This window comes from Ursus americanus, chromosome X (genome assembly GCF_024610735.1).
Source record: "Ursus americanus isolate L20-20 chromosome X, mUrsAme1.1.p, whole genome shotgun sequence".
Classification (NCBI taxonomy): domain Eukaryota; kingdom Metazoa; phylum Chordata; class Mammalia; order Carnivora; family Ursidae; genus Ursus; species Ursus americanus.
In genome coordinates, this window is record NC_142164.1 from 90,285,133 (window position 1) to 90,308,463 (window position 23,331).

Here is a 23,331-nt window from a genome sequence, read left to right on the forward strand (position 1 = left end):
AAAAATTAGGAACAGATTGGCAAGGTTTCTGTTTTAAGGGAGGTTCCTGCACAATTATTCTTAACACTGGTTACTAATTTGGATCACCTGGAGAGCTTATAAAAAAAGCAAAAAACTATGACTGCCTGTGCCCAATCCCAGGTAGCCTGAATCATTTGGTCACAGCAGTTTTAAGTTCTTTAGGTGGTCCTAATAGGACTCAAGAGTTGAAGGATACTGACCCTATTGCAATGAGCTTAAACCCAACTTCAGAAAGGAGCTTTCTCCTGCATTTTTACAGTCCCCAGGAATCAGCAGGAAAAGGATACTGAACACTTCAAACCCAGTGGCTACGCTTAGCCTCAAAAGGTCTTGCCCATGCGTAATTACCCTGTAAAGGAGTCAGAAATCTCGATTTTCAACCTAACAGGGACACTGCTAAACATCATAGATAATTTTATGAATTAACACATATTCACAGATGGTACCCATCAGCTCAACTATTTCACAGTTTGGAGCTTTCCGGGGATAACTCTTAGGTCCAGATTCTTGAAAACTTGGGACTGTTCTAGCAAAAATAGATTATTTAAATGTAAAGATAAATATGAATATTTGATAATGTAATTAATGGGTTAATTTATATAGCTCATTGCTATATCCTTGCCACTCAAATTGTGGTCTGGGTGATTTCATAGGGTGACAAACTGTCCTAATTTTCCTAGGATTGAGGGGTTTCCTTGCACTCTGGATTTTCGGTGCTGAAGCCAGAAAAGTCGTTGGCAAACCAGAACAAGTTGGTCACCCTATCCTTGAACCTGGCATCCACTGGGAGAGCTTGCTGAAAATGCAGAACCTCGGGCCCCACTCCAAGACCATGTTAACAAGATCCTTATGGGATTCAGATGCACAGTAATGTCTGTCAGTTTGTCATGGATTAAATTGTGTCCCCCCAAAAGATATGCTGAAGTCCTACCTTCAGTACCTCAGAATGTGACCCTGCTTGGAAATAGGATTGTTGCAGATGCAATTATTTAAGCTGAGATGAGGCTATACTGGAGGAAGGTGGGCCCTTAATCCAGTATGACTGATGTCCTTAAAAGAAGAAGAGATATGAGGTGGGGTCCATATGAAGGCACAGAGACACACAGGGGAAGCCAAGGAATGCCAAGGTGTGGAAGAGGCAAGAAACAATTTTCCCCAGTCTCAGGGGGACCATGACCCTGCTGACACTTGGATTTCAGACTTCTGGCCTCCAAAACTGTGAGAGAAGAAATTTCTGTCATGTGAGCCACCTGTTTTGTGGTACTTCGTTAAAGCAGCCACAGAGACTAATAACATGCCTAAGAGTCACTGATGTCCGGTTGCTCAAAATAGAACCACAGCGACCATATCACCCAGCAATTCCACTGCCAGGTATATAGCCAGAAGAAGTGCAGACGGGTGTACAAACAAAAACTTGTATGTGAATGTTCTGCAGCAGCACTAGTCACAGTCGCTGAACGGTGGAAACAGCCTCAATGTCTACCAGCTGACAAACAGATCAAAACGTGGTCTCTCCGTACGATGGAATATTATTCAGTCATAAAAAGGAATGAAGTACCGACACATGTGACAACGTAGATGAATCTTGAAAACATCCTGAGTAAAAGAAGCCAGATACACAGCCCCCATATTGTATTATTACGTTTGTATGAACCATCCAGAACAGGCAAGTCCATAGAGATAGGAAGCAGATTAGTGGTTGCCTGGGGCTGGGGGGAGGGGTAATGGGAAATGTCTGCTTAGTAGTTCCAGGGTTTTCTCTCAAGGTGGTGAAAAAGTTCTGGCGCTAGATAGTGGTGATGGTTGTACAACATTGTGAATGTACTTAATGCCACTGAATCGTACACTTTAAAATGGTTAAAATAATAAACTTTGTGTGTATTTTATCACACAAATAACCATAGCAAGTCCAGAGGCCCTGAGGCCTGAAGGAATGCTGCCTTTGGGGAGCTGACAAAGTCAGCGAGGCTCAATAGCAGGAGCAAAGATGGTATACAGGAGGCTAAAAAGAGGTCAGCTCATCCAGGTCCTATTAGATAATAATAAGAATTTTAATATTTTGCCTAAAGGGGAGATTTTGATTTTTATTTGCCTTAAATTCAGCAGCACTTCAAGGAGAACTGGACTGCCACCAAATCACCTACCTGGCCCTGCTACCGTCACCCCCTCAATCTATTGTTCACACAGCCACCAAAGTGATCTTTTTCAAACACAAACCATATTGTGGCGCTGTCTTGCTTAAAACCCTCCAGTGGCTTCCCATCATTGCACAAAGATCAAATTTCAGCCCTCTACCCTGACTTAGAAAGCATCCAGGAGCTGTGATGGGAATATTTATAAAGGAATCCCTCCCAAAAAATTAAAACACTAAAGTTGTAGGACTTAATGGGGGGGAAATCTTGAACTGTTTGAAAACTTGCTGAGATGAAATTTGAGTGTATGTGCATTCATCTAAATTTCTCTATTTATTAATATATCTCTGTGTTTCCAGGGTCCCTCTCTACCTGAACACAAAGATGACTTTTACCCTGGGTGTCAGAAAAATCTGCAGGACTGACACTGCACCTGCTAAAGGTATGTTTGCACAAGCCACTCGGGAAAGCACTCGACCAGAGAGAGGAGACAACTGAAGTTTGCAAATTTGGTTTAAGGAGCCTTCATAAGCATCAGAAGGTTAGGTTTGTTCTGAGGACAGCCCCATAGGACATGGATGAGGATGTGGAATGAATGATGCCTTTTCCTCATATGGATTTACCCCTGAGCCTGGAGAAAAAGCGTATGTTTTTTTTTTTTTAAAAAGCTAAATGAGAAAAAAAATTTCATAAAGATACTGGGAGCACAAAGTTTTGTAGCCAATATAGCCTGCTGAACAAAAAATTAGCAGGGACAAAGGGTACTGTTCTCATTTCAACAGACAGGCAGTTGAATGTCTCAGAACATGGGGTGGAAACATAAGATATTCAGACAACTTCCTCAAACAGCACAAGCTAAAATGAAGGAAAAGGTCAGTGCCACTTAGTAACAGGACTACATTTGTGAGCTGTAGCAGCACTAGATGATAGGTAGGAAGACCAGATTTATAAATTCAAGTGCCACCTCCCTTTACACTTGGGGACTTCCTGAACATGTTGGGAAGAGTTTGAGAGGGGTTGAAGTTCTTTAGTTTGGGTTGTTTTTTTTTTTTTTTGACCTAGCAATTCCTTCTCTAGGAATTTGCTGTACAAAAATAAATAGGTTACAAAATATACCTATAAGATTACTAATTGCAAAATTCATTATTGGAAAAGTAAAAAATGGAAACAGTACAAATATTCATCAATAGTGTTTTGCCATTTAGTCATTTATTCTACAAAATTTTTGAGCACCTGCTATTTGCCAGGCACTTTTGTAAACACTCGGGATATAGCTATGGCCAAACCAAGCCAGGTCCCTGTCCTCAGGGAGTGTATACTCTACTGGGGAAGATGAACCATAAAAAAAAATTTAGCATATCTATACTATAGAATTCTATGATACAGGTTTTTAATATTAGATCATTCAGCTGTATTAAAACAAAAGATCCTTCAAGATATAATACATAATTATTTTTTACTAATAAAAACAAGTTATAGAAGAGAATTATAATCCTCTATAAATATAAAAATATAGTGTATTAGAGTGTTCAAATGAAAAAATCAGGATGAAAATGCATGATAATCTTTGAGCAGTGAGTTGTATTACGATGGAATTTCACCATTGAAAATGTTCATTTGATTTTTTTTACAAGCAATATTATATTTATAGTAAAAAAATAAATTATTAAAAAGAAACACTGTGTATAGGGGCTAAACCCTAGAAACATTTTTTTAAAAATTGTTTTTGGGATCTCATATTTATCCTGCAGCTATTGGACATAGGGAAGTGCAGATAAAACTTTTGTGTATTTGGGGATACAATACAAAAACATATCATTATGACTTAAGAATAATGCCTTCAAATGTCAACCAAATGCAAATACATATTACATCTTCTTTATTCATTCATCTGTAGATAGACACTTGGGTTGCTTCCATATTTTGGCTGTAGTAAATAATGCAATAAGCATGGGGGTGCATATATCTTTTCGAATTAGTGTTTTCATTTTCTTCAGGTAAATATTCAGTGGTGGAATTACTGGATTGTATGGTAATTCTCTTTTTAATTTGGGGGGGAACCTCTATACTCTTTTCCACAGTGGCTGCACCAATTTGTATTCCCACCAGGAGTGCACAAGCATTCCTTTTTCTCCACATCTTCCCTCAAACTTGTTATATTTTGTCTTTTTGATATTAGCCATTTAGACTGGTGTGAGATGATAGCTCATTGTAGTTTTGATTTGCATTTCCCTGAAGATGAGCGATGTTGAACATTTTTTCATGTGTCTGTTGGCCATCTGTATGTCTTCTTTGTAAAAATGTCTATTCAGGTCTTCTGCCCATTTTATTAACTGGATTTTTTTTTTTTGGTGTTGAGTTGTAGAAGTTCTTTATGTATTTTGGATATTAAACCCTTATCAGATATGTCATTTGCAAATACCTTCTCCCATTTAGTAGGTTGCCTTTTCATTTTGTTGATGGTTTCCTTCACTGTGCAAAAGCTTTTTATTTTGATGTAGTCCTAGCAGTCTATTTTTGTTGTTTCTCTTGCCTGAGGAGACGTATCTAGAAAAATGTTGCTAAGGCCAATGTTAAAGCCATTATTATCCATGTTTTCTTTTATGAGTTTTATGGTTTCAGATCTCACATTTAGGGGTTTAATGCATTTTGAGTTCATTTTTGTGTCTGGTGTAAGAAATTGGTCCAGTTTCATTCTTCTGTATGTTGCTGGCCAGTTTTCTCAACACCATTTATTGAAGAGAATGTCTTTTTCCCATTGTATATTTTTGTCTCCTTTGTTGTAGACTAGTTGAACATATAGATGTGGGTTTACTTCTGGGATCTCTACTCTGTTCTTTTGATCTATGTGTCTATTTTTGTGCCAGTATTGTATTGTTTTATTATAGCTTTGTAATATATCTTAAAATCTAGGATTGTGATACCTCCAGCTTTGTTCTTCTTCCTCAAGATTGTTTTGGTTATTTGGGGTTTTTTGTGGTTCTATACAGATTTTGGTGTTATTCTATTTCTGTGAAAAAATGCTATTGGTATCTTAATAGAGATTGCACTGAATCTGTAGATTGCTTTGGGTAGTATGGACATTTTAACAATATTAATTCTCCCAGTCCATGAGCATGATATATCTTTCCATTTGTTTGCATTAACCTCAGTTTCTTTCATCAGTGTTTTATAGTTTTTAGAGCACAGGCCTTTGACCACCTTGGTTAAGCTTATTCCTGGGTGTTTTATTCTTTTTGGTGAAATTGTAAATGGAATTGTTTTCTTAATTTCTCTTTCTGCTACTTCACTATTAGTGTATAGAAATGCAACAGATTTCTGTATATTAATTTTGTATACTGAAACTTTACTGAATTTATTCTAATAGTTTTTTGGTGGAGTCTTCAGGGTTTTCTATGTCATCTGTAAATAGTGGCAATTTTACTTCTTCCTTACCAATTTGGATGCCTTTTATTACTTTTTCTTTTTTTTTTTTTAAAGATTTTATTTATTTATTTGACAGAGATAGAGACGGCCAGCGAGAGAGGGAGCACAAGCAGGGGGAGTGGGAAAGGAAGAAGCAGGCTCATAGCAGAGGAGCCTGATGTGGGGCTCGATCCCATAACGCGGGGATCACGCCCTGAGCCGAAGGCAGACGCTTAACCGCTGTGCCACCCAGGCGCCCCCTTTTATTACTTTTTCTTGCCTGACTGTTGTGACAAGGAATTCCAGTACTATGTTGAATAAAAGTGGGTGAGAGTGGACATCCTTGTTTTGTTCCTGATCTTAGACGAAAAGCTCCCAGTTTTTTCATCATTGTGCATGACGCTACCTGTGGGTTTCTCATATATGGCCTTCAGTAAGTTGAGGTATGTTCCTTGTAAACCCACGTTTTTGAGGGTTTTTATCACGAATGGATGTTGAAATTTATCAAATGTGTTCTCTGCGTCTATTAAGATGATCATATGATTTTATCCTTCATTTAGTTAATGTGGTATTCACATTGACAGATATTGAACCATCCTTGCATCCCTGGAATAAATTCCACTTGATTGTAGTAAATGATCCTTTTAATGTATTGTTGAATACAGTGTTGTATTAATATTTTGTTGAGGATTTTTTTATCTGTGTTCATCAGGGATATTATCCTCTAGTTTTCTTTTTTTGTATTGTCTTTGGTTTTGGTATCAGGGTAATGCCTGCCTTGTAGAATATATTTGGAAGCTTCCTTCCTCTTCTGTTTTGTGGAGTAGTTTGAGGAGAATAGGTAGTATCTCTTTTTTAAATGTTTTGTAGAATTCACCTGTGAATCCTTCTGGTCTCAGAATTCTGTTGGGAGTTTTTTTGATTACTGATTCAATTTCACTGCTAAAAATTGATCTCTTCATATTTTCTATTTCTTTCTGATTCACTTTTCAAAAATTGTATGGTTCTAGGAATTTATCCCTTCCTTCTAGATTGTCCAATTTGTTGGCATATAATTTTTCATTGTAGTTTCTTATAATCCTTTGTATTTCTGTGGTATTGGTTATTCTCTTTTATTTCTGATTTTATTTGGGTCCTCTCTTTTTACTTGACAAATCTGATTTAAGGTTTATCAATTTTGTTTATTTCTTCAGAGAACCAGGTCTTTGTTTCATTGATCTTTTTTATTTTAAGTTTTTAGTCTCTATTTCATTTATTTCCACTCTGATCTTTATTCCTGTCTTTCTTCTACTCACTTTGGGCTTTATTCTTCTTCTTCTAGCTCCTTTTGGTATAAGGTTACATTGTTTGAAATTTTTCTTGTTTCTTGAGTTAAGCCTGTATTGCTATAAATTTTCCTCTTAGAACTGCTTTCACTGCATGCCAAAGATTTTGGACTGTTGTGTTTTCATTTTCATTTGTCTCCATTTTTTTAAATTAATTTCCTCTTTGATTTCTTTATTGACCCATTGGTTGCTTAGTAGCATGTTGTTTAGCCTCCACATGTATGTATTTCTTCCAGTTTTTTTTTCTTGTAATTGATTTCTAGTTTCATAATGTTGTGGTTGTTAAGAATGTGTGATGTGATTTCAGTCGTCTTAAATTTATTGAGACTTGTTCTGTGGCCTCACATGTGATCCATTCTGGAGAATGTTTCATGTGCAGTTTTAATGGCATTAGTTATGGACTGCTGGGTTTCTATTCAGTGGTAGCAGGACCTCCAAAAGAGGTGGCAGTAGTACTTCTCACAGGTCAGCATCAAGTGTGAGCTTGTGGCCTCCAGCTGAAGAGTGGTAGCAGCTTTCTGCTCCTAGGTAAGACACACCATGATCATTTGTAAAACTGGACAGAATTCTTTCTCTTCCTGTTTACATGCCCTTTTGACATGTGATTTTGAATCTCTTCCCATAAAAAGTGGAATCTGTTTCTCCACTCTTTGAATCTGGGCTGGCCTTGTTCCTTAATTTGAACAATAGAATGCAGAGAAAATAGCACTATGATGGTCCCAAGCCTAGGCCTCAGGGGAACTCATCCTTCTGCTCACTCTCTGGAGCCTCATGACTGCTAATGGAATAAGCCCATGCTGGCCTGCTAGAGAATGAGAAATCATGAGTGTCAGAGTCTAGCCAGCCCCCCTGTCCCAGCTGAGGTCTCAAATCTGTAAAGGAGCCCAGCCAAGATAGGCAGAGCCAATCCACAACCAACCACAGATGTATTAGGGGCCTCAACTGAGACCAGAGAACTGCCTAGAGGAGCCCATCCTAAATGCTGACCACAGAATTTACTCTTAAATAACTGGTTTTACACCTGCAAGTTTGCAGTGGTTTGTTATATAGCAATAGCTAACTAATACACACCTTTTTCCTTTTTTAGCACTTTTATAACTTTGTGGCCTATCATTAGCATTAAGTTGTTTCTACATTAAATGTACAGAGTAATTTCTTTTGCTTGACTGGATACTGTTACAAATGCTACATGTCCATAGAATGGAATTCTATGCAGCCATCAAATTAATGTTGTAGTAGAATACTGTAGTAGAATACTTTGATACAGGGAAATTCCCATAGTATTTTTTAGTAAAAAAATGAAATTATAAAAAGTGTATATAGTATGATGCCAATTTGGAGACACACACAGTGATAATCATTACCTCATGATCTGATATCTTTATATTTTGTGATTTTTTTCTTTTATTTTTTACATTTTCTGCATTTACTAAATGTTCTGTGAAAGCATGTATTTCTTTTATAATTAGAAAAATTTTCACACTGTTAATTTTTCAGGACATCTAGATTGGTATTTGGCTTGGGAGAACCACAATACCTTCCACAACTCCCTCTTCAGCAATATATTCAAAATGACTTTTTTTTAAGTAGGTGACAAGAAACCAGTGTCTTACCTCTGCTAACAGTATTGCAAGCTAGGTTGCAGTCATTCCTGTTGCCCTATAGTCCATAATTCTGCAGTAGGGTCTGAAGTGGGACATAAACCATTTTTTTCCTTCTGTCCTCTTATTCTAAGTCACCTCACCACATAGCAGCTGCTGAAACATCCTCACGTATCCCCTATATGTGTGCAGCTCTAGATAATTTACTCAGCAGATATATGAATCTTTGGTTAGTGAAAATCTTTTATTAAAAGGACTTCATGCTCTTCCACTGATCCCAATACCTGTAATAAATACTGTGTTCCTGTGACGTAAAAGATATAATTGATGGAGACTTGGCTCGGAAGAATTCAGCCAAAAAGATGATAGTTGCAGGTGTCCAGGTTCTGTGCAGTTGTTTTTTGTTTTTTTTTTTACCATTTTTAGTCATTTTTATCATAATGTTTATTGGGCCCTATTTTGAAATCCAAAGATTAATTAGTGTTCATTGACTCCTGTTCAAATATTTTCTACACAAGGGTGATTAATTTATTTTAATTTAGATTCATTTATTAGAGAATTATCTTTGATTGCACCTTGATAAGCCAATATATAAAAATGAGTCCATTGAAATCCCTTCTATCTGGTTAGAGTGATACGTACTTTAGACATTCAAGCATACAGATGTTCTGTAACTCAGGCCAGAGCCCCATCTTCTTTAAATGCACAACTGACAACATTTAAGGTGAAGACCGGGCCAGCGTGGCTAAAGCAGAGCAGAACATTGAGCTGCTTATCAAGGAGTTAACCTCTGAATTCAGTTGACATGCATAACCGTGGCTCTAAACATTTTTTATTAGAATTATCCCCATCAGTAACCTGCTGGCTTCCTAATTGGCTTATTTCATGATCATAATTAGAAACGTACTGATCAACTGTTTGGCATCAGGATTTGAACCCAAGCAGTCTGATGTAGGAGCCTAAACTCGTGACAGTAGATTTTGGAAGTCAGGCTGCCTGGCTTTCCTTCTGGCCTCTGCCATTTACCAGTCTTCACATCTGTAAAATGGGGATATTAATAGTACCTACCTTATTGTCTTTATATGAGGCAGTGTATGTGAAGTGTTTGAAACAGTTCTGGCACAGTGGGTGCTCAATAAATGTTAGTTATCATTGTGAGAACACTGCACTGCCTTCTAATTATGAAAGTTTAGATCTAAAAGAGACCTCAAAGATGATTAAGTTCACTGTTTTTCAACTGCAGTTCACAACCTCTTATTGGATTTTGAAATCAGTTTAAGGGCTTCTGTCATTTAATAAAGCACATAAGAATATAATAAAATAGAGATTATCAAAGTGCATTGCATGTAATAAGGGTAAGTGTTGTTTCGTGAAACATTTGTCTTAGAATGATAGCAGACATGATTGATGCTCTGCCCGCATCCCCTCAGGTCTCTTTTTCTGGTTCTGCCCATTCCTCAGTGTCTTTGTGCTTTTCTCTTAAAGAATCTTCCCAATGGTTCTTTAGAAAACTACTCTTCTGGGGGCGCCTGGGTGGCTCAGTCGTTAAGCGTCTGTCTTCGGCTCAGGGCGTGATCCCAGAGTCCTGGGATCGAGCCCCACATCAGGCTCCTCCGCTATGAGGCTGCTTCTTCCTCTCCCACTCCCCCTGCCTGTGTTCCCTCTCTCGCTGGCTGTCTCTCTCTCTGTCAAATAAATAAATAAAATCTTTAAAAAGAAAAAAAGAAAACTACTCTTCCGCTACTGGAGATACATTAGCTTAATATATTTCTTTTTTTTTTAAAGATTTTATTTATTTATTTGACAGAGAGAGAGACAGCCAGCGAGAGAGGGAACACAGGCAGGGGGAGTGGGAGAGGAAGAAGCAGCCTCATAGCGGAGGAGCCTGATGTGGGGCTCGATCCCAGGACTCTGGGATCACGCCCTGAGCCGAAGACAGACGCTTAACGACTGAGCCACCCAGGCACCCCTAGCTTAATATATTTCTATTATTTATCTGTTGTGACATAACAAATTTTTCAAAAACCTGGTGACTTAAAATGACAAACATTTATTTATTATTTTTTTTTAAGATTTTATTTATTTGAGAAAGAGAGAAAGCCAGAGAGAGAGCATGAGCAGGGGGGGGGGGCAGAGGGACAAGCAGACTCCCTGCTGAGCAGGGAGCCCAACACAGAGCTTGATCCCAGGATCTGGAGATGATGACCTGAGCCAAAGGCAGATGCGTAACTGACTGAGCCACCCAGGAGCCCCAAAATGACAAACATTTATTATCCCACATAATTTCTGAGGGTTAGGAATCCAAGAGCAACTTAGCTGCGTGGTTCTGGCCTGGGGTGTCTCGTGAAAGTACAGTAAAGCTGTTCAGTTGGGGCTGTGGTCATCTCAAGACTTGAGTGGGGCTGGAGGCTCTTCCTTCAAACTGACTCATGTAGCTGTTGGCAAGCCTTCGTTCCTTGCTGCCTGTAGGCTGGAGGCCTTAGTTCCTTGTTATGAGAGTCTGTGTCATGGGCCTCTTCATAGGACTGCTCATAAAATGAGACCTTTCTTCCCGCAGAGGCAGTGATCCAAGAAAGAAAGAATCCAGAATGGAAGCCCCAGTCTTTTATATCTTAATCTCATAAGTGACATACACTTCTGCTATATTTTATAGGCTATACACACCAACCATGGAACAGTATTAGGAGGGAAATACACAAAGGTGTGAATACCACAAGACAGAGATCATTGGGGGCCACCTTTGGGAACTGGCTACAACAGGTACCGTGGGCTGAAATGCCTAGAGGTTACGTCTTCCTGGTGGCTTGTAACCAGAGACTGGGAATGAAATGTGAAAGCCCAGCTCTCTTGCCTCAAGGTGAGTCAAACTCTGTGGTGTATTTTATGCTCCAGAGCTCCCCATGGGATCAGGCTGAGGCTGAGACTTCACCTGAAATCTTACCCTTCCTTGATTTCTGTCCCTTTCCTGCTGTGCGTCTTCTACTCCCATACCAGTTACCAGTTGCTCCTGGAAGCACATCCTTGGTAAATCACTTGTACTTGAATACTTATCTCAAGGTCTGCTCTGGGAAATCCAGCCTAGTAGGTAAGGGGTGTGTGTGTGTGCACATTTCTTACTGTAAGTTGTTGTCAAAAACGTTGAATTAAAAACAGAAACCCAACTCTGATCTATATAAGTACTTTTATTTTACAGCTGAGTAGACTGCTGCCCAGACAGGTAAAATGATTAACTCAAGAGTGCCCAACCCTGAGCGGTTAGATGAGCCTTTGATTTTATTTTGACTTCCTGTGCGTAGCCTCTGGTTTTCAAATCATTTCCATTGGATTGAATTCCAACTCTGACACTTGATAGTTAAGTGACTTAAGTCAATGCAGTCCTCCTGGGCCTTAGTCCCCTGATCTATAACATGGGAATAATAATTGCTCTGAGTAGAAAGAAGAAGGTGGACAGAAATGAAATCAGGGGTGCCTGGGTGGCTCAATTGGTTAAGTGTCTGACTCTTGATTTTGGTGCAGGTCATGATCTCAGGGTCCTGGGCTCTGTGCTCAGCAGGGAGTCTGCTGGAGATTCTCTCCCTTTCTCTCTCTCTCTGCCTCTCCCCCTCTCTGCTCTTCTCTCTCTCTCTAAAATAAATAAATAAATCTTTAAAAACAAAACAAAAAGAAATACAATCAAATTCAAGCTTCCTATTCACTAGCTCACCGCCCCCAGTTTTTTTATTGTAATAAAATACACATAACAAGGGCGACTGGGTGGCTCAGTTGGTTGGGTGTCTGCCTTTGGCTCAGGTCATGATCCCAGGGTCCTGGAATCCAGCCCTGCATCATCGGGCTCCCTGCTCAGTGGGGAGCCTGCTTCTCCCTCTGCCCCTCCCCCTGCTCATGCTTGCTTTCTCTCTCTCTCTCTCTGTCTCCCATAAATAAATAATTATTAAAATACACATAACATAAAATTTACCACCATAGCCATTTTTAAGTATATAGTTCGGTGAATCTTGAGCAAGCATCACCACCATTGTCTCCAGAACTCTTGTCATCTTGCATAACTAGAACTCTATACCCATTAAATGCTAACTCCCCATTCTCCCCTCCCTAACCCCTGGCAACTACCATTCTGCTTCTTGTCTCTATGACTTATAATTCACTGGCTTTTTGACCTTAAGCAAATAATGTATTTTCATTCTTTATCTTGGGTAAAAATAGACTAATACTTCCTAGTGTACAGCTTATCAAAATACCTTGTGTGTATGATCAATGGTAACTGGAATTACTATCATGTACGTGGAAGAGCTTTGTATACTATAAAGCACCATACAAATGTGCATTGTGGTGGTTATTATAACACTACACCTAAATAGGAGGCCAAATTCTGCTTATTCATCTGGGGTTATGTAGCAAAGCATTATAAATTTTTGATCAACCTCATGTCGTGACTTAAACACAAACTATGTTAACAGTAGCACGAAGCTTGTTTTCCTAATTTTCTTTGGGAAAAATGCAAATCAGTTTTTCTTTATGGGCAAATTATCTGAAAAACCTTTTTCTAAATGAGTGATTTTATATTTTAAGTAATTTTTAGATATGTGGAAAGCATTAAAAGATAAATTATAAATGTCCAAGGGTTTTAAGTTCTTTGTATCTCACAAACTGGTAATATTTCTGAAAAGAGGGTAGAATTTGATAATGTTCAGCCTCAAGGGACCCTTCTTTTTTGAGTAAGGAAGTGGAATGATTTTATAGTATGTATTAACATGAGCTTATTGCTCCATTTAGAGCTACCACCACTCTGTCCTGATGGGTCAAATGTTTCACATTTTTAAGAAGAAATAATTAAAAGGAAATGTATCATGTAACATAAATTATAGCAGAAACCAGAAGAAAAGATGCTTAGAAATGTAATAACTTGAGGCCTGTGTTTAGAAAGAACCTATTTGCGCTTGGGTTAGCCTGTCTGCAAATTAGAAGAATGAACTTGCCTACACAGGGATAAAAAATAAAGCCTGATTCTGGCTGAGGGACTATAAAACTAGTTTTTGTTTCTTTGTGTTTTTTTTTTTTAGTTAAAAAACTGAGATCATTGAAAGCTATGTAAAGAAACAAGCACCCATATACATTTCTGGTGGAAAAGAGTATATATCTCTTATGAAGGGCAATTTGGCAATATTCATCAAAATGACACAGGCAGTTTTGGGCCCAGGAATTATACTTCTGAACATGTACGTGTGTACGTGCACTTGTCACATATTCTGTCAAGGGCTTCCTCCATAGCCGAATAGATTATATAGGCACTATAGGCTCTCTAAGCAGTTGGGGAGACTGGGAAACATTTTGCAGGCATCAGAATGCACATTCATCTACCACACATGTGCGCGCACACACACACACACACACATATGAAGGTGGATATGCAAGGTTGTTCATTGTTGCTTTTTTATTTTGGTAATACTTAAAAGCTTGGAAGCCACCCAGTGTCCATCAAGTTAGGATTGGTTTAAGAAATTATGACACATCTATACAATAAAATGCTATGCATATATGAAAAGATTGAGGATGCTTTTACGTGTTGGTGTGTTACAAATTCTAAAATATATTATTATTTTCTTAAAGATTATTCATTTGAGAAAGAGAGCATGAGCAGGGAGGAGGGGCAGAGACAGAGGGAGAAACAGACTCCCCACTAAGCAGGGAGCCCGAGACGGGGCTTGATCCCAGGACCCTAGGATTGTGACCTGAACCGAAGGCAGACGCTTAACTGACTGAGCCACCCAGGTGCCCCTCTAAAATATATTATTAAGAAAAATTGGCAAGATTCAGTACAGTGCATATGCTAACTTTTGTGTGAAAAAGGAGGAAATACAAATACAGGTAGGGTAAACAAACAAGCAATCAAACAAAATACCCACTTTGTCGCAACTGGAGGTAAAACAATAAAATACATATGTTCAGTTCTCCCCTTTGTATAAGGAAATGTACGAATAATTGAAAAAAAAAACTGCTTCCCAACATTTGGACTTGTCTCTGAGACTGTCAGACATCAGTCTCCCAAGCCCAGAGGCACTTGCAAAGCTGAGCAGCCCCCTAGAAGCCAATTATGTGTCTTCAAGATAGATGATGTGCTAAGGATTGGAAAACATTACTTTTATTCCATTCTTTTTGCAAGTCCTCGGGCACATGAATGTATTTAGAATTTACTGGTTTTTCTCCTCCTTTGGGGACTCAGCCAAAAGTGAGGCAGAAAGACTTTCATTCTTATACCCCTTCTACAATTTTACTTTTTACTAGCAGAATACAGAATTAAGCATATCATAAAATTGTCCTGCACATCTCACCACTTAGGTTAGAGGTTACCTCATTTAATAGAATGCAATTAAGTAATTTTTCTTGTCCTGATATTCCCTGCCACACCTAGCACAGGGCCTCATTTAACAGATGCTCAATAAATGTTTGCTGAATTGAGCCACCTGCTTTATTTTACATAGATAGAACCAGCCAGATGCGGATAAAATGTTAAAATGATTTACATTTTAGTTGTGAAATTAAAATCCAGAACTACTATTTTCCTTTTGAAATAAGAAGTGCTTATTTCAAAAGACCCCTTAGTTTATCATTTTTGAAAATATGCTCTTATGCTTTGATTCTCAGTCCCTAGATAAGAGGCAAAACAATTTTCAGTGCTACTAGAATGTAAACCAGTGTCAGGAACATGCATTAAATGTATTGGTTTGGGGGGCACCTGGGTGGCTGAGTCGGTTAAGTGTCTGCCTTTGGCTCAGGTCATGATCCCAGAGTTCCGGGATGGAGACCCACATCAAGCTCTGTGCTCAGCGCCAAGTCTGGTTGAGATTCTCTCTCTCCCTCTGCCTCTCCACCCCCCACTTGTGCATGCTCTTTCTCTCTCAAATAAATAAATTTTTTTAAGTAAAAAATAAAAACACTCTGAGAAGGGTTACATGGGCTTCTGTAGACTGCCAAAGAGGTCATCAGTACAAACATCCTTCAGAGGCCCTGCCCTAGGAAGTTACAGAGCCAGAATGGCATCACTAGGCCATTTTGGGAATCAATCTGGCCCTAAAGCAACCTGAAATGTGGAAGGGTTCCAAGAAAGCAAGTTCCTCAGGACACCTGGGTGGCTCAGATGGTTAAGTATCTGCCTTCGGCTCACGTCATGATCTCAGGGTCCTGGGATCAAGCCCTACTGTATTGGGCTCCCTGCTCAGTGGGGAGTCTGCTTCTCCCTCCCTCTGCCTGTCCCCACTGCTTGTGCTCTCTCTCTCTCTCAAATAAATAAATCCTCAAAAACAAATAAGTGTATTGATTTAGTTTTTCAGGATATATTTAGTCATCTTGTATATTTTTTCTTTATTTTTTCTCCGGATGCAAGTTGGTAGTCAAGATATAATTGTGCAAGCTTTCTAAAGTGACTGAATTATTGCCGGCTACTGGACAACTGCAATTGCCTCAATTTCAAACCTTAGAAGCAGAGCTTTTCCAGAGCACACCTTCTCATTAACTCAGTTTGCTTCAAATTTGGTGTGTTCCATGAACAAAATCAAAAAATTGGTGATAAGTATACTGTTGAAAGCATCAAATCTAGGTTCCTGACTGGGAGAGTGTTTACATACTAGAAGAAAATATTTGCAAATTATATATCTCATGAAAGCCTTATATCTAGAATATATAAAGAACTCTTACAACTCAGTAAGAAGACAAATAATTAAAAATGAGGAAAAGATTTGGATATTTCACAAAAGAGAACATATAACTGGCTGATAAATACATGAAAATATGCAAGGGTGGGTCCGTTCCAGTCACGCGCTTAGGGCAATGCAAATAAAAAGCAAAATGAGTCACCACTCTGTATCCACAAGAGTGGCTACAATCAGCAACAGACATTAAAGAATGTTAGGGCCAATACAGAGACATGATAGCCTAATACAGATGAGCATATTAAATGGTACAGCAATTTTGGAAGAAGTTTGGCAGTATCTTAAAAAGATAAACATGTATTTTCCACATGATGTAGCAATTCTCCTGGGTATCTACCCAAGAAAAATGAAACCAGTGTTCACACAAAGTCATATATGTGAATGTTAATAGCAACATTATTTATAATAGTTAAAAACTAGAAACAGTCCAAATGCCCTTCAACTGCAGAAGAAATGAACAAATCATGGCGTATCCATACAATGGAATTTTATTCAGCAATGAAAAGGAACAAAGGACTGATAGATGCTACAACATTGTTGAATCTCAAAAACACTTCGTGAAGGGAAAGCAGCCAGACAGAGAAGACTACATATTGTACAAGAATTGGCAAATCTATAGAGACAGAAATTAGATAATGGTTGCCTTGGGCTGGGAGTAGGGGAGATTGACTAAAAGTGGGATTAACTGAAGGGAGGGGTCCTCTTGGGGTGGTGGGAATGTCCTAAATTTGGATTTCGGTGATGTTACAAACTATAAATTTACTAAAAAACCATTTAATTGTACACTTAAGTGAATTTTATGATATAAAATCATATCTCACTAAAGCTGTTAAAATGTCTTAAAAATTTAGATTATAGGTATTCTGATATTTTATCCTGAATTTTTTTCTTATCAAACTTAAATTTGAGGATGTGTTTGCATGTCTTATTTTTATTTATTTTTATTTTTTTAAAGATTTTATTTATTTATTTTCCAGAGAGGGAACAAGAGTGAGAGAGCACAAGCACGGGGGGAGTGGCAGGCAGAGGGAGAAGCAGATTCCCTGCTGAGCAAGGAGCCTGATGTGGGACTCCATCCCAGGACCCTGGGATCATGACTGGAGCCGAAGGCAGCTGCTTAACCGACTGAGCTGCCCAGGCATCCCACATATCTAATTTTTAAATTAAGGGATATGTGTTCATTGATGAAAACTCAGAAAACATATGCAGGAAATATATAATTTTATTCCCTAATCTAAACACTGTTGATATTTTGGTGGATACCTTTTGTAGAGGACATCAATCATAGTCCTCGTATTCATAGCTACCCATTAGCTTTTGGATCGTTTTTCCATAGTTGGGGAATGTGATGGTTTACAACCTATCTGGGGGCACCTGGGTGGCTGTTGGTTGAGCATCTGACTCTTGATTTTGGCTCAGGTCATGATCTCAGGGTTGTGAGATTCAGCCCTGAGTTGGTCTCCATGCTGGACGTGGAGCCCACTTAAGATTCTCTTTCTCCTTCTCCCTCTGCTCCTCCCCCTACCCCCCCCTCAAAGAACAAGACAAAACAAAAATAACTCCATTAAATTATTATCTTTGCTTACTAGGAGTTACATCCTCATTTTAGGTAAGGTTCTGAGGGATGTAGGGGCAGTCAGAATAATATGAAAGGCCTAAGGAGTTCAAAATGTATAGTATAAATTTCTTCTAGCTGAACTTGACAGTTTAAAGAAAGAGAAGAGCTTATATCAAGGCAAAAGCAGAAATTTGTGGAATTTCTATGATTTTATACAAAGAATCTCTTATCACTTGCTGGTACTGGGCTGAGATAGCTAAAACAAAACTCAAATTTTGATTCTTAGGCTGATGTATAAAAAAACATTGGTTTACTAGATATTTTACATAAAAGTTATATTTGGCTTGGGTGGGAGTAGGATCCCCAGAACTGGAACAGAGACATGTAGGAGGCAGATAACTCAGCACCCCAAACCCTACAGAGCCTTCCTTCCTCTCCTGGTTGATGAATCTGTTCATTCCTTGAAGACTCTGTAACAACCTTGCTGAGTGTGTTAACTTTAAAAGGAGAGAAAATTCCTTTTGGCTTCCTAGCTAACTGCCTCTGATTATTGCCACACCTAAACTAGAATTAGGACATGGCAGGCTCCAGTTGGCAAATTGTGAATTTTCTAATGTATATTGGCAATGTATCACAATTAATTCAGTGAGTACTATACCCAGGAAAGCAGAAGAAAACACTAGATCAGTCTGAAATGATTATTTAGGAAGCACTTTGAAGGAGATTCTGATTTCATTGTGCTAGCTTAAGACGCTAGAAGTGATTCCAATGGTTTGTTCAGCTGGACTCAATAAGGGGGCCAGGGTAAAAGAGGTTGAGATGCTAAAAGTTTCTTGGTATGATACAGGTGAAGGAATCCAAAAACAAGAAGATAGAAATTTTGTAGTGGATTTGTTATGCATTACCCATTCTTTCATTCAGTTCACAGTTTGATACTTTATAGTTAGAGCTTGTGCCATAATCTCCTCTCGTAGTGTGTGAGATAAATAGGCAGTGAACCAAGTGCTCAGTTTAACATGTAGTTAATGCTGGAAATGATTAGCAATAACCCAGTGCTCATTTCCTGACCCTTTCCAGACACAAAGTTACTAACACATGCTTTCTAAAGACAGAATGCAGGGCGTTCAATGATTTGATGAAGTGTGCTTCATCCATGACTAGAGACAACTGAAGGCTCACTGGCCTTGGAAGGTGGTGGGAAAAGTATTCGACACTACTTTGCCCTTGCTGGCCACATGAAGTTACCAGTCATTCATGGTTGCGTATTAAGCCACAGCCTGCAAGATGCACAAAACTGTCAGGTCCCAGTTGGTGGGATCAGACGGAAATTATAGTTTAGGTCAGTGATTTTCAACTGGGGGTGATTTTGCCCACCTGAAGGTATTTGGCAATGTCTTGTAGACATTTTTGGTTGTTGCAAATAGGAGGGTGCTAGTGGCACCTAGAGTGTGGAGACCAAGGATGCTGCTAAACATCCCACAATGCCCAGAATAGCCCCCTCTTCCTCAACAAAGAATTATCCAGCCCCAAATATCAATAGTCCCAAGGGTGAGAAAGCCTGGTTAGGTATATATAAAATATGTACAGGAAAAAGAGGCTGACCAGCCTTGCTGTGTTACATATAGAGCAGAGGTTGGCAAATATTTTCTTTAAAGGGAGTAAATATTTTAGGCTTTGTGGATCATCTGGTGTCTGTTTTAACCATAGACAACACATAAAGGAAAGAGTCTGTGCTCCAATAAAACTTTATTTACACAGACAGGTCATGAGCTGGATTTGGCCCACAGGTAGTAGTTTGCCAACCCCTGATAGATAAGCTTGAATATTATACAGTACTTTTGTCATTTATTGTATGATGCTAATAAATAACTAGTTTACTGTTTAATAATGCTTTTTTATTTTGCAATAAACCCTTTTAGTTCCAATGAGCTTAAAAACATGAAGTGCGTGATTATTAATGACAAATGAACTACTGAATTTCTATTTATCAAGAAAGTTGATCATGGGCATATAATTTGCACAAAATTTTTGGAGCCGTTTACCATTCATCTTGGGAGGCAAAATAATATAATTGACTGTATAAAATCCAGGGACATAAATCTGTGGGATACATAAATATCTGTTTTGAATCTTAGTACTTTATTTAAGAAGCCTGGGTCTGAGGATATCAGTTTAACATGTGCATATTCGGAAGATGTAGTAATGTATCACTCTGTAAGACATGACTTTTCATTTAGATCAATCATTTTACAAAATTAATGTTCATTTTTATTCTAAGTTTTCATGTATACATATTAAAAACAAAATGATACATGTTACTGTGTTAGCTCCATTAGTAGCAGAACTGCAAAAAGAATTAGGTGAGGTCAGTTTTATATCAGTGATAGTGGAAGCTTCAAATGGAAAACCTGCTCATAACAATGGTGGTTCAATTTTATTTTCACTCAATTCAAGGAATCAAAGTAAAGTTTTTAGAAGTTCGTTCTGTCACAGGGAAAAATATGAGGTTATTACTAATTGAAAATTCAGTGAAAAAGTTCAACTTTGAAGATACAGTTGTCTTGTGATACAATATGGAAATACTATTTTGTGAAGTTCAGCATCATAGTAAAAACAAGGTTTTTACTACTTGAATATGCCTAGGGAGCAGAAGTATATTTGGAATAGGTTAACATGCATGAATGATTCCAAACTAAGTAAAAAAGCTATGCTATTATAACAATCAAAATTAAAAAGGCAGTTGTCAACATTTACAGACTTTATAACACATATATACATTGGGGTGCCTGGGTGGCTCAGTCGTTTGCGCATCTGCCTTCAGCTCAAATCATGATCTCGGGGTCCTGGAATCGAGCCCTGCGTTGGGCTCCCTGCTCAGTGTGGAGTCTGCTTCTCCCTCTCCCTCTGCCCCTTCCTCGACTCATGCATGCTCTCTTTCTCTCAAACGAATAAAATCTTTAAAACACACACACACACACACATTAACTGAATTAAAAAACTTTGGCGATAAAGTTGTTGAACAAAATACTTTACCATGGCAGTACATGGTTTCTCTCAAGCTGAGGAAAATGCATATAGGAAAGAAGGAGAAAAATTTTTTTAATTAAGCTTTAGTTATATTATGATTTTCAAATTTATATTTTGGCCTCCTTCCCTAGAAAGCCATAGTGGGCAACACCGAAGTAATATTGCCGTGAGAGTGAAATGTTTATTCTGGCAATACTTACACAAACTGAAAAGTCAAGTCAGTTTCTCTGCATTTCCATCTTCTGACAATTACTGTGTATATCTTGCTAGTACAGTTGCTTTCCTATGATTTGTGCAAGAAGTCACCCTGATCTTTTAACTTTTATACGTATAAAATATGTACCACAAAATGACACTCTTCAATATTTATTCTAGGCTTCTTGCTGACCTTCCCAGAAAGCACTTAGGCTTTTAAGAAATACAGTGAGATACAGAACAGGTGACTAATGAGGAGATAAATGGATGGTCCCTCTCTGCTGCTCAGAGCTGTTGTTGAGGTGAATTTAATAAAGAAATCACTAAACAGGTCATTAAGCTCCAAATACAGCCAATTAAGCAGCCGAGAAGGGGAAAAGGGCCTCCTCTGCCCTCCACTGCTCTGACCTGTGTTTTTTCTGGTAGACATTTGTTGTTATCAGCTGCCACTTTCTAAGGGTTCTCCACTTTTATTTTAGGGAATAGTTCTCCCTCATTAGGGTTCTGCCTTCCCATTTGGAAACCAAAGGCATTCAGTCCTTACTTGCCTTGCCCACTTTAAGAGACAGGATGGAGAAGTTGACCTGAACTTGGATAATACATTGTCTCTCCTAAGACTTTGAATTTTGAGCAATTGATGCACAAAAGCAATTAGAGGTCATGCACTAATTAGTCACTTCCTGCTTGGAGTTGTTGGTTTTTGATTCTGTGCCCTAGGTCTGTAGAGTGACATTGATTGCTGCAGACCCCCAAGAATGACTTTTTAACATTCTGCCTTCAGTTAAGTAGAACTTGTTTCAGTTACTTGTGAACAGGGAACCCTAAAATGCCACATTCTCCTTTAGGCACGCTGTCTTCTACATCTACCCCAAGTAAATTACTCTACAACTTACCCACCCTTCTTTACTATGAGGAAGTCATTTCTTACTAAAGGTAATTTGCACTAAGGTATTAAGGACTTGGTGTGTTACTCTTCCTAGGAGTCTTAGGGTGGTGAAAGGATCTCAGGGAGAAGGCAGTAGACAAGCCTTGAAGATTAAATGTTCAGACATTTGGTTCACATAAGACTAGTGTGAAATGCTACCATTTATTGAATATGTGGGTATGTGTGTGTCATTGTACTAGGTTAGCACTTTTGAAAAAATCTCCATGGCAACACTTTGAAGAAGGTATTATTATGTCCATCTTATAGATGTGAATTAAGAGGCTTAGAACAGTAAAAGAATTTGTTCAAGGTTACCCAGCTAATATTTGGGGGATCCAGAATTTGAATCTATGCTATTTGACTTCAAAGTCATTTTCTTAGCCACTAGCATGTACTGCCTCTCTGTGTGATGGGTATTGTCTTGGGGAAGAAGGGTTTTTCGCTTCAGTCGTTCTCTGTATGTGCTTTACCACCTCTGTGTGGAACTGGCCCAGCGCATGCACCCAGGTATAACATGCCATCATGGAGGCTGACATTTTCCCCCGTATGAAGCTGCAGAGGTTAGTTGGGCCAGGCCAGCGGTGTCTTTCCATAGTTGTTTCTATCAGAACTGAGCTATTACTTTAGTACATTACTGAGGTATAATTTACATACAGCAAACTGCAAGGGTCTTATATATATACTTCGGAGAACTTTAACAAATGTATACATCATGTAACTATCACCCAGCTCAAGATGTGGAACATTTCTATCTCCCAGAAACATCTTTTACTCTCTTTTGTAGTCAATTCCTCCACCCATAGAGACAACCAGTTTTTAAATTACCATCAGTTTTCTTGTTCTTGAATGCCATATAAATGGAATCATATATCCAGTCCTTTATATAAGGCTCCTTTCACTCAACCTAATGTGTTTTTTTTAGATTAATCCATATTGTTGGATGCATCTTAATGAGTTCCTTTTATTGCTCATTAGTTGTATGAATATACCATGGAGTTTTTTGTTTATTCATTTGCCGGTTGATGGACATTTGGGATATTTTCAGTGGATGGCTAGTCTCAGTAAAGCTGCTCTGACCATTCTTGTATAAGTCTTTCTATGAATTTATGCATTAATTTCTTTTGGCTAATACATATGTAGAAATGGAATTGCTGATCATGAAGAAGGACTATAATACATTTTAAAAGAAACAACAAGGATGTAAAATTCTGCATTCCTATCAGCAATGTTGGAGAGTTCTAGTTGCTCTACATCTTTACCCACACTCAGTGTTTTTGATTTTTTATTCTGGTGGGTATATAGTTTTATCTCATTGTGGTTTCAACTTCTATTTCCCTAATGGCTAATGATATTGAGCACATTTTACTATGCTTACTGGCAATTTGGATATCTTTTGTGAAGTGCCTGTTCAAGTCTTTGGTTACTTTTTTATTATT

The 23,331-nt window shown here is 38.4% G+C and overlaps 1 protein-coding gene across 1 annotated transcript in view; it reads left to right on the forward strand.

Annotated features, from left to right (window-relative positions):
- Window positions 1–2,515: 2,515 nt before the first annotated feature.
- Window positions 2,516–23,331, forward strand: part of LOC123778411 (ferritin light chain-like) — a 63,345-nt gene continuing 42,529 nt past the window's right edge. The window contains exon 1 of the mRNA XM_087859637.1: window positions 2,516–2,595. Coding sequence (XP_087715763.1) covers window positions 2,538–2,595 — 58 coding nt within the window. The 5' untranslated portion in view covers window positions 2,516–2,537. The remainder of the gene's footprint in view (window positions 2,596–23,331) is intronic.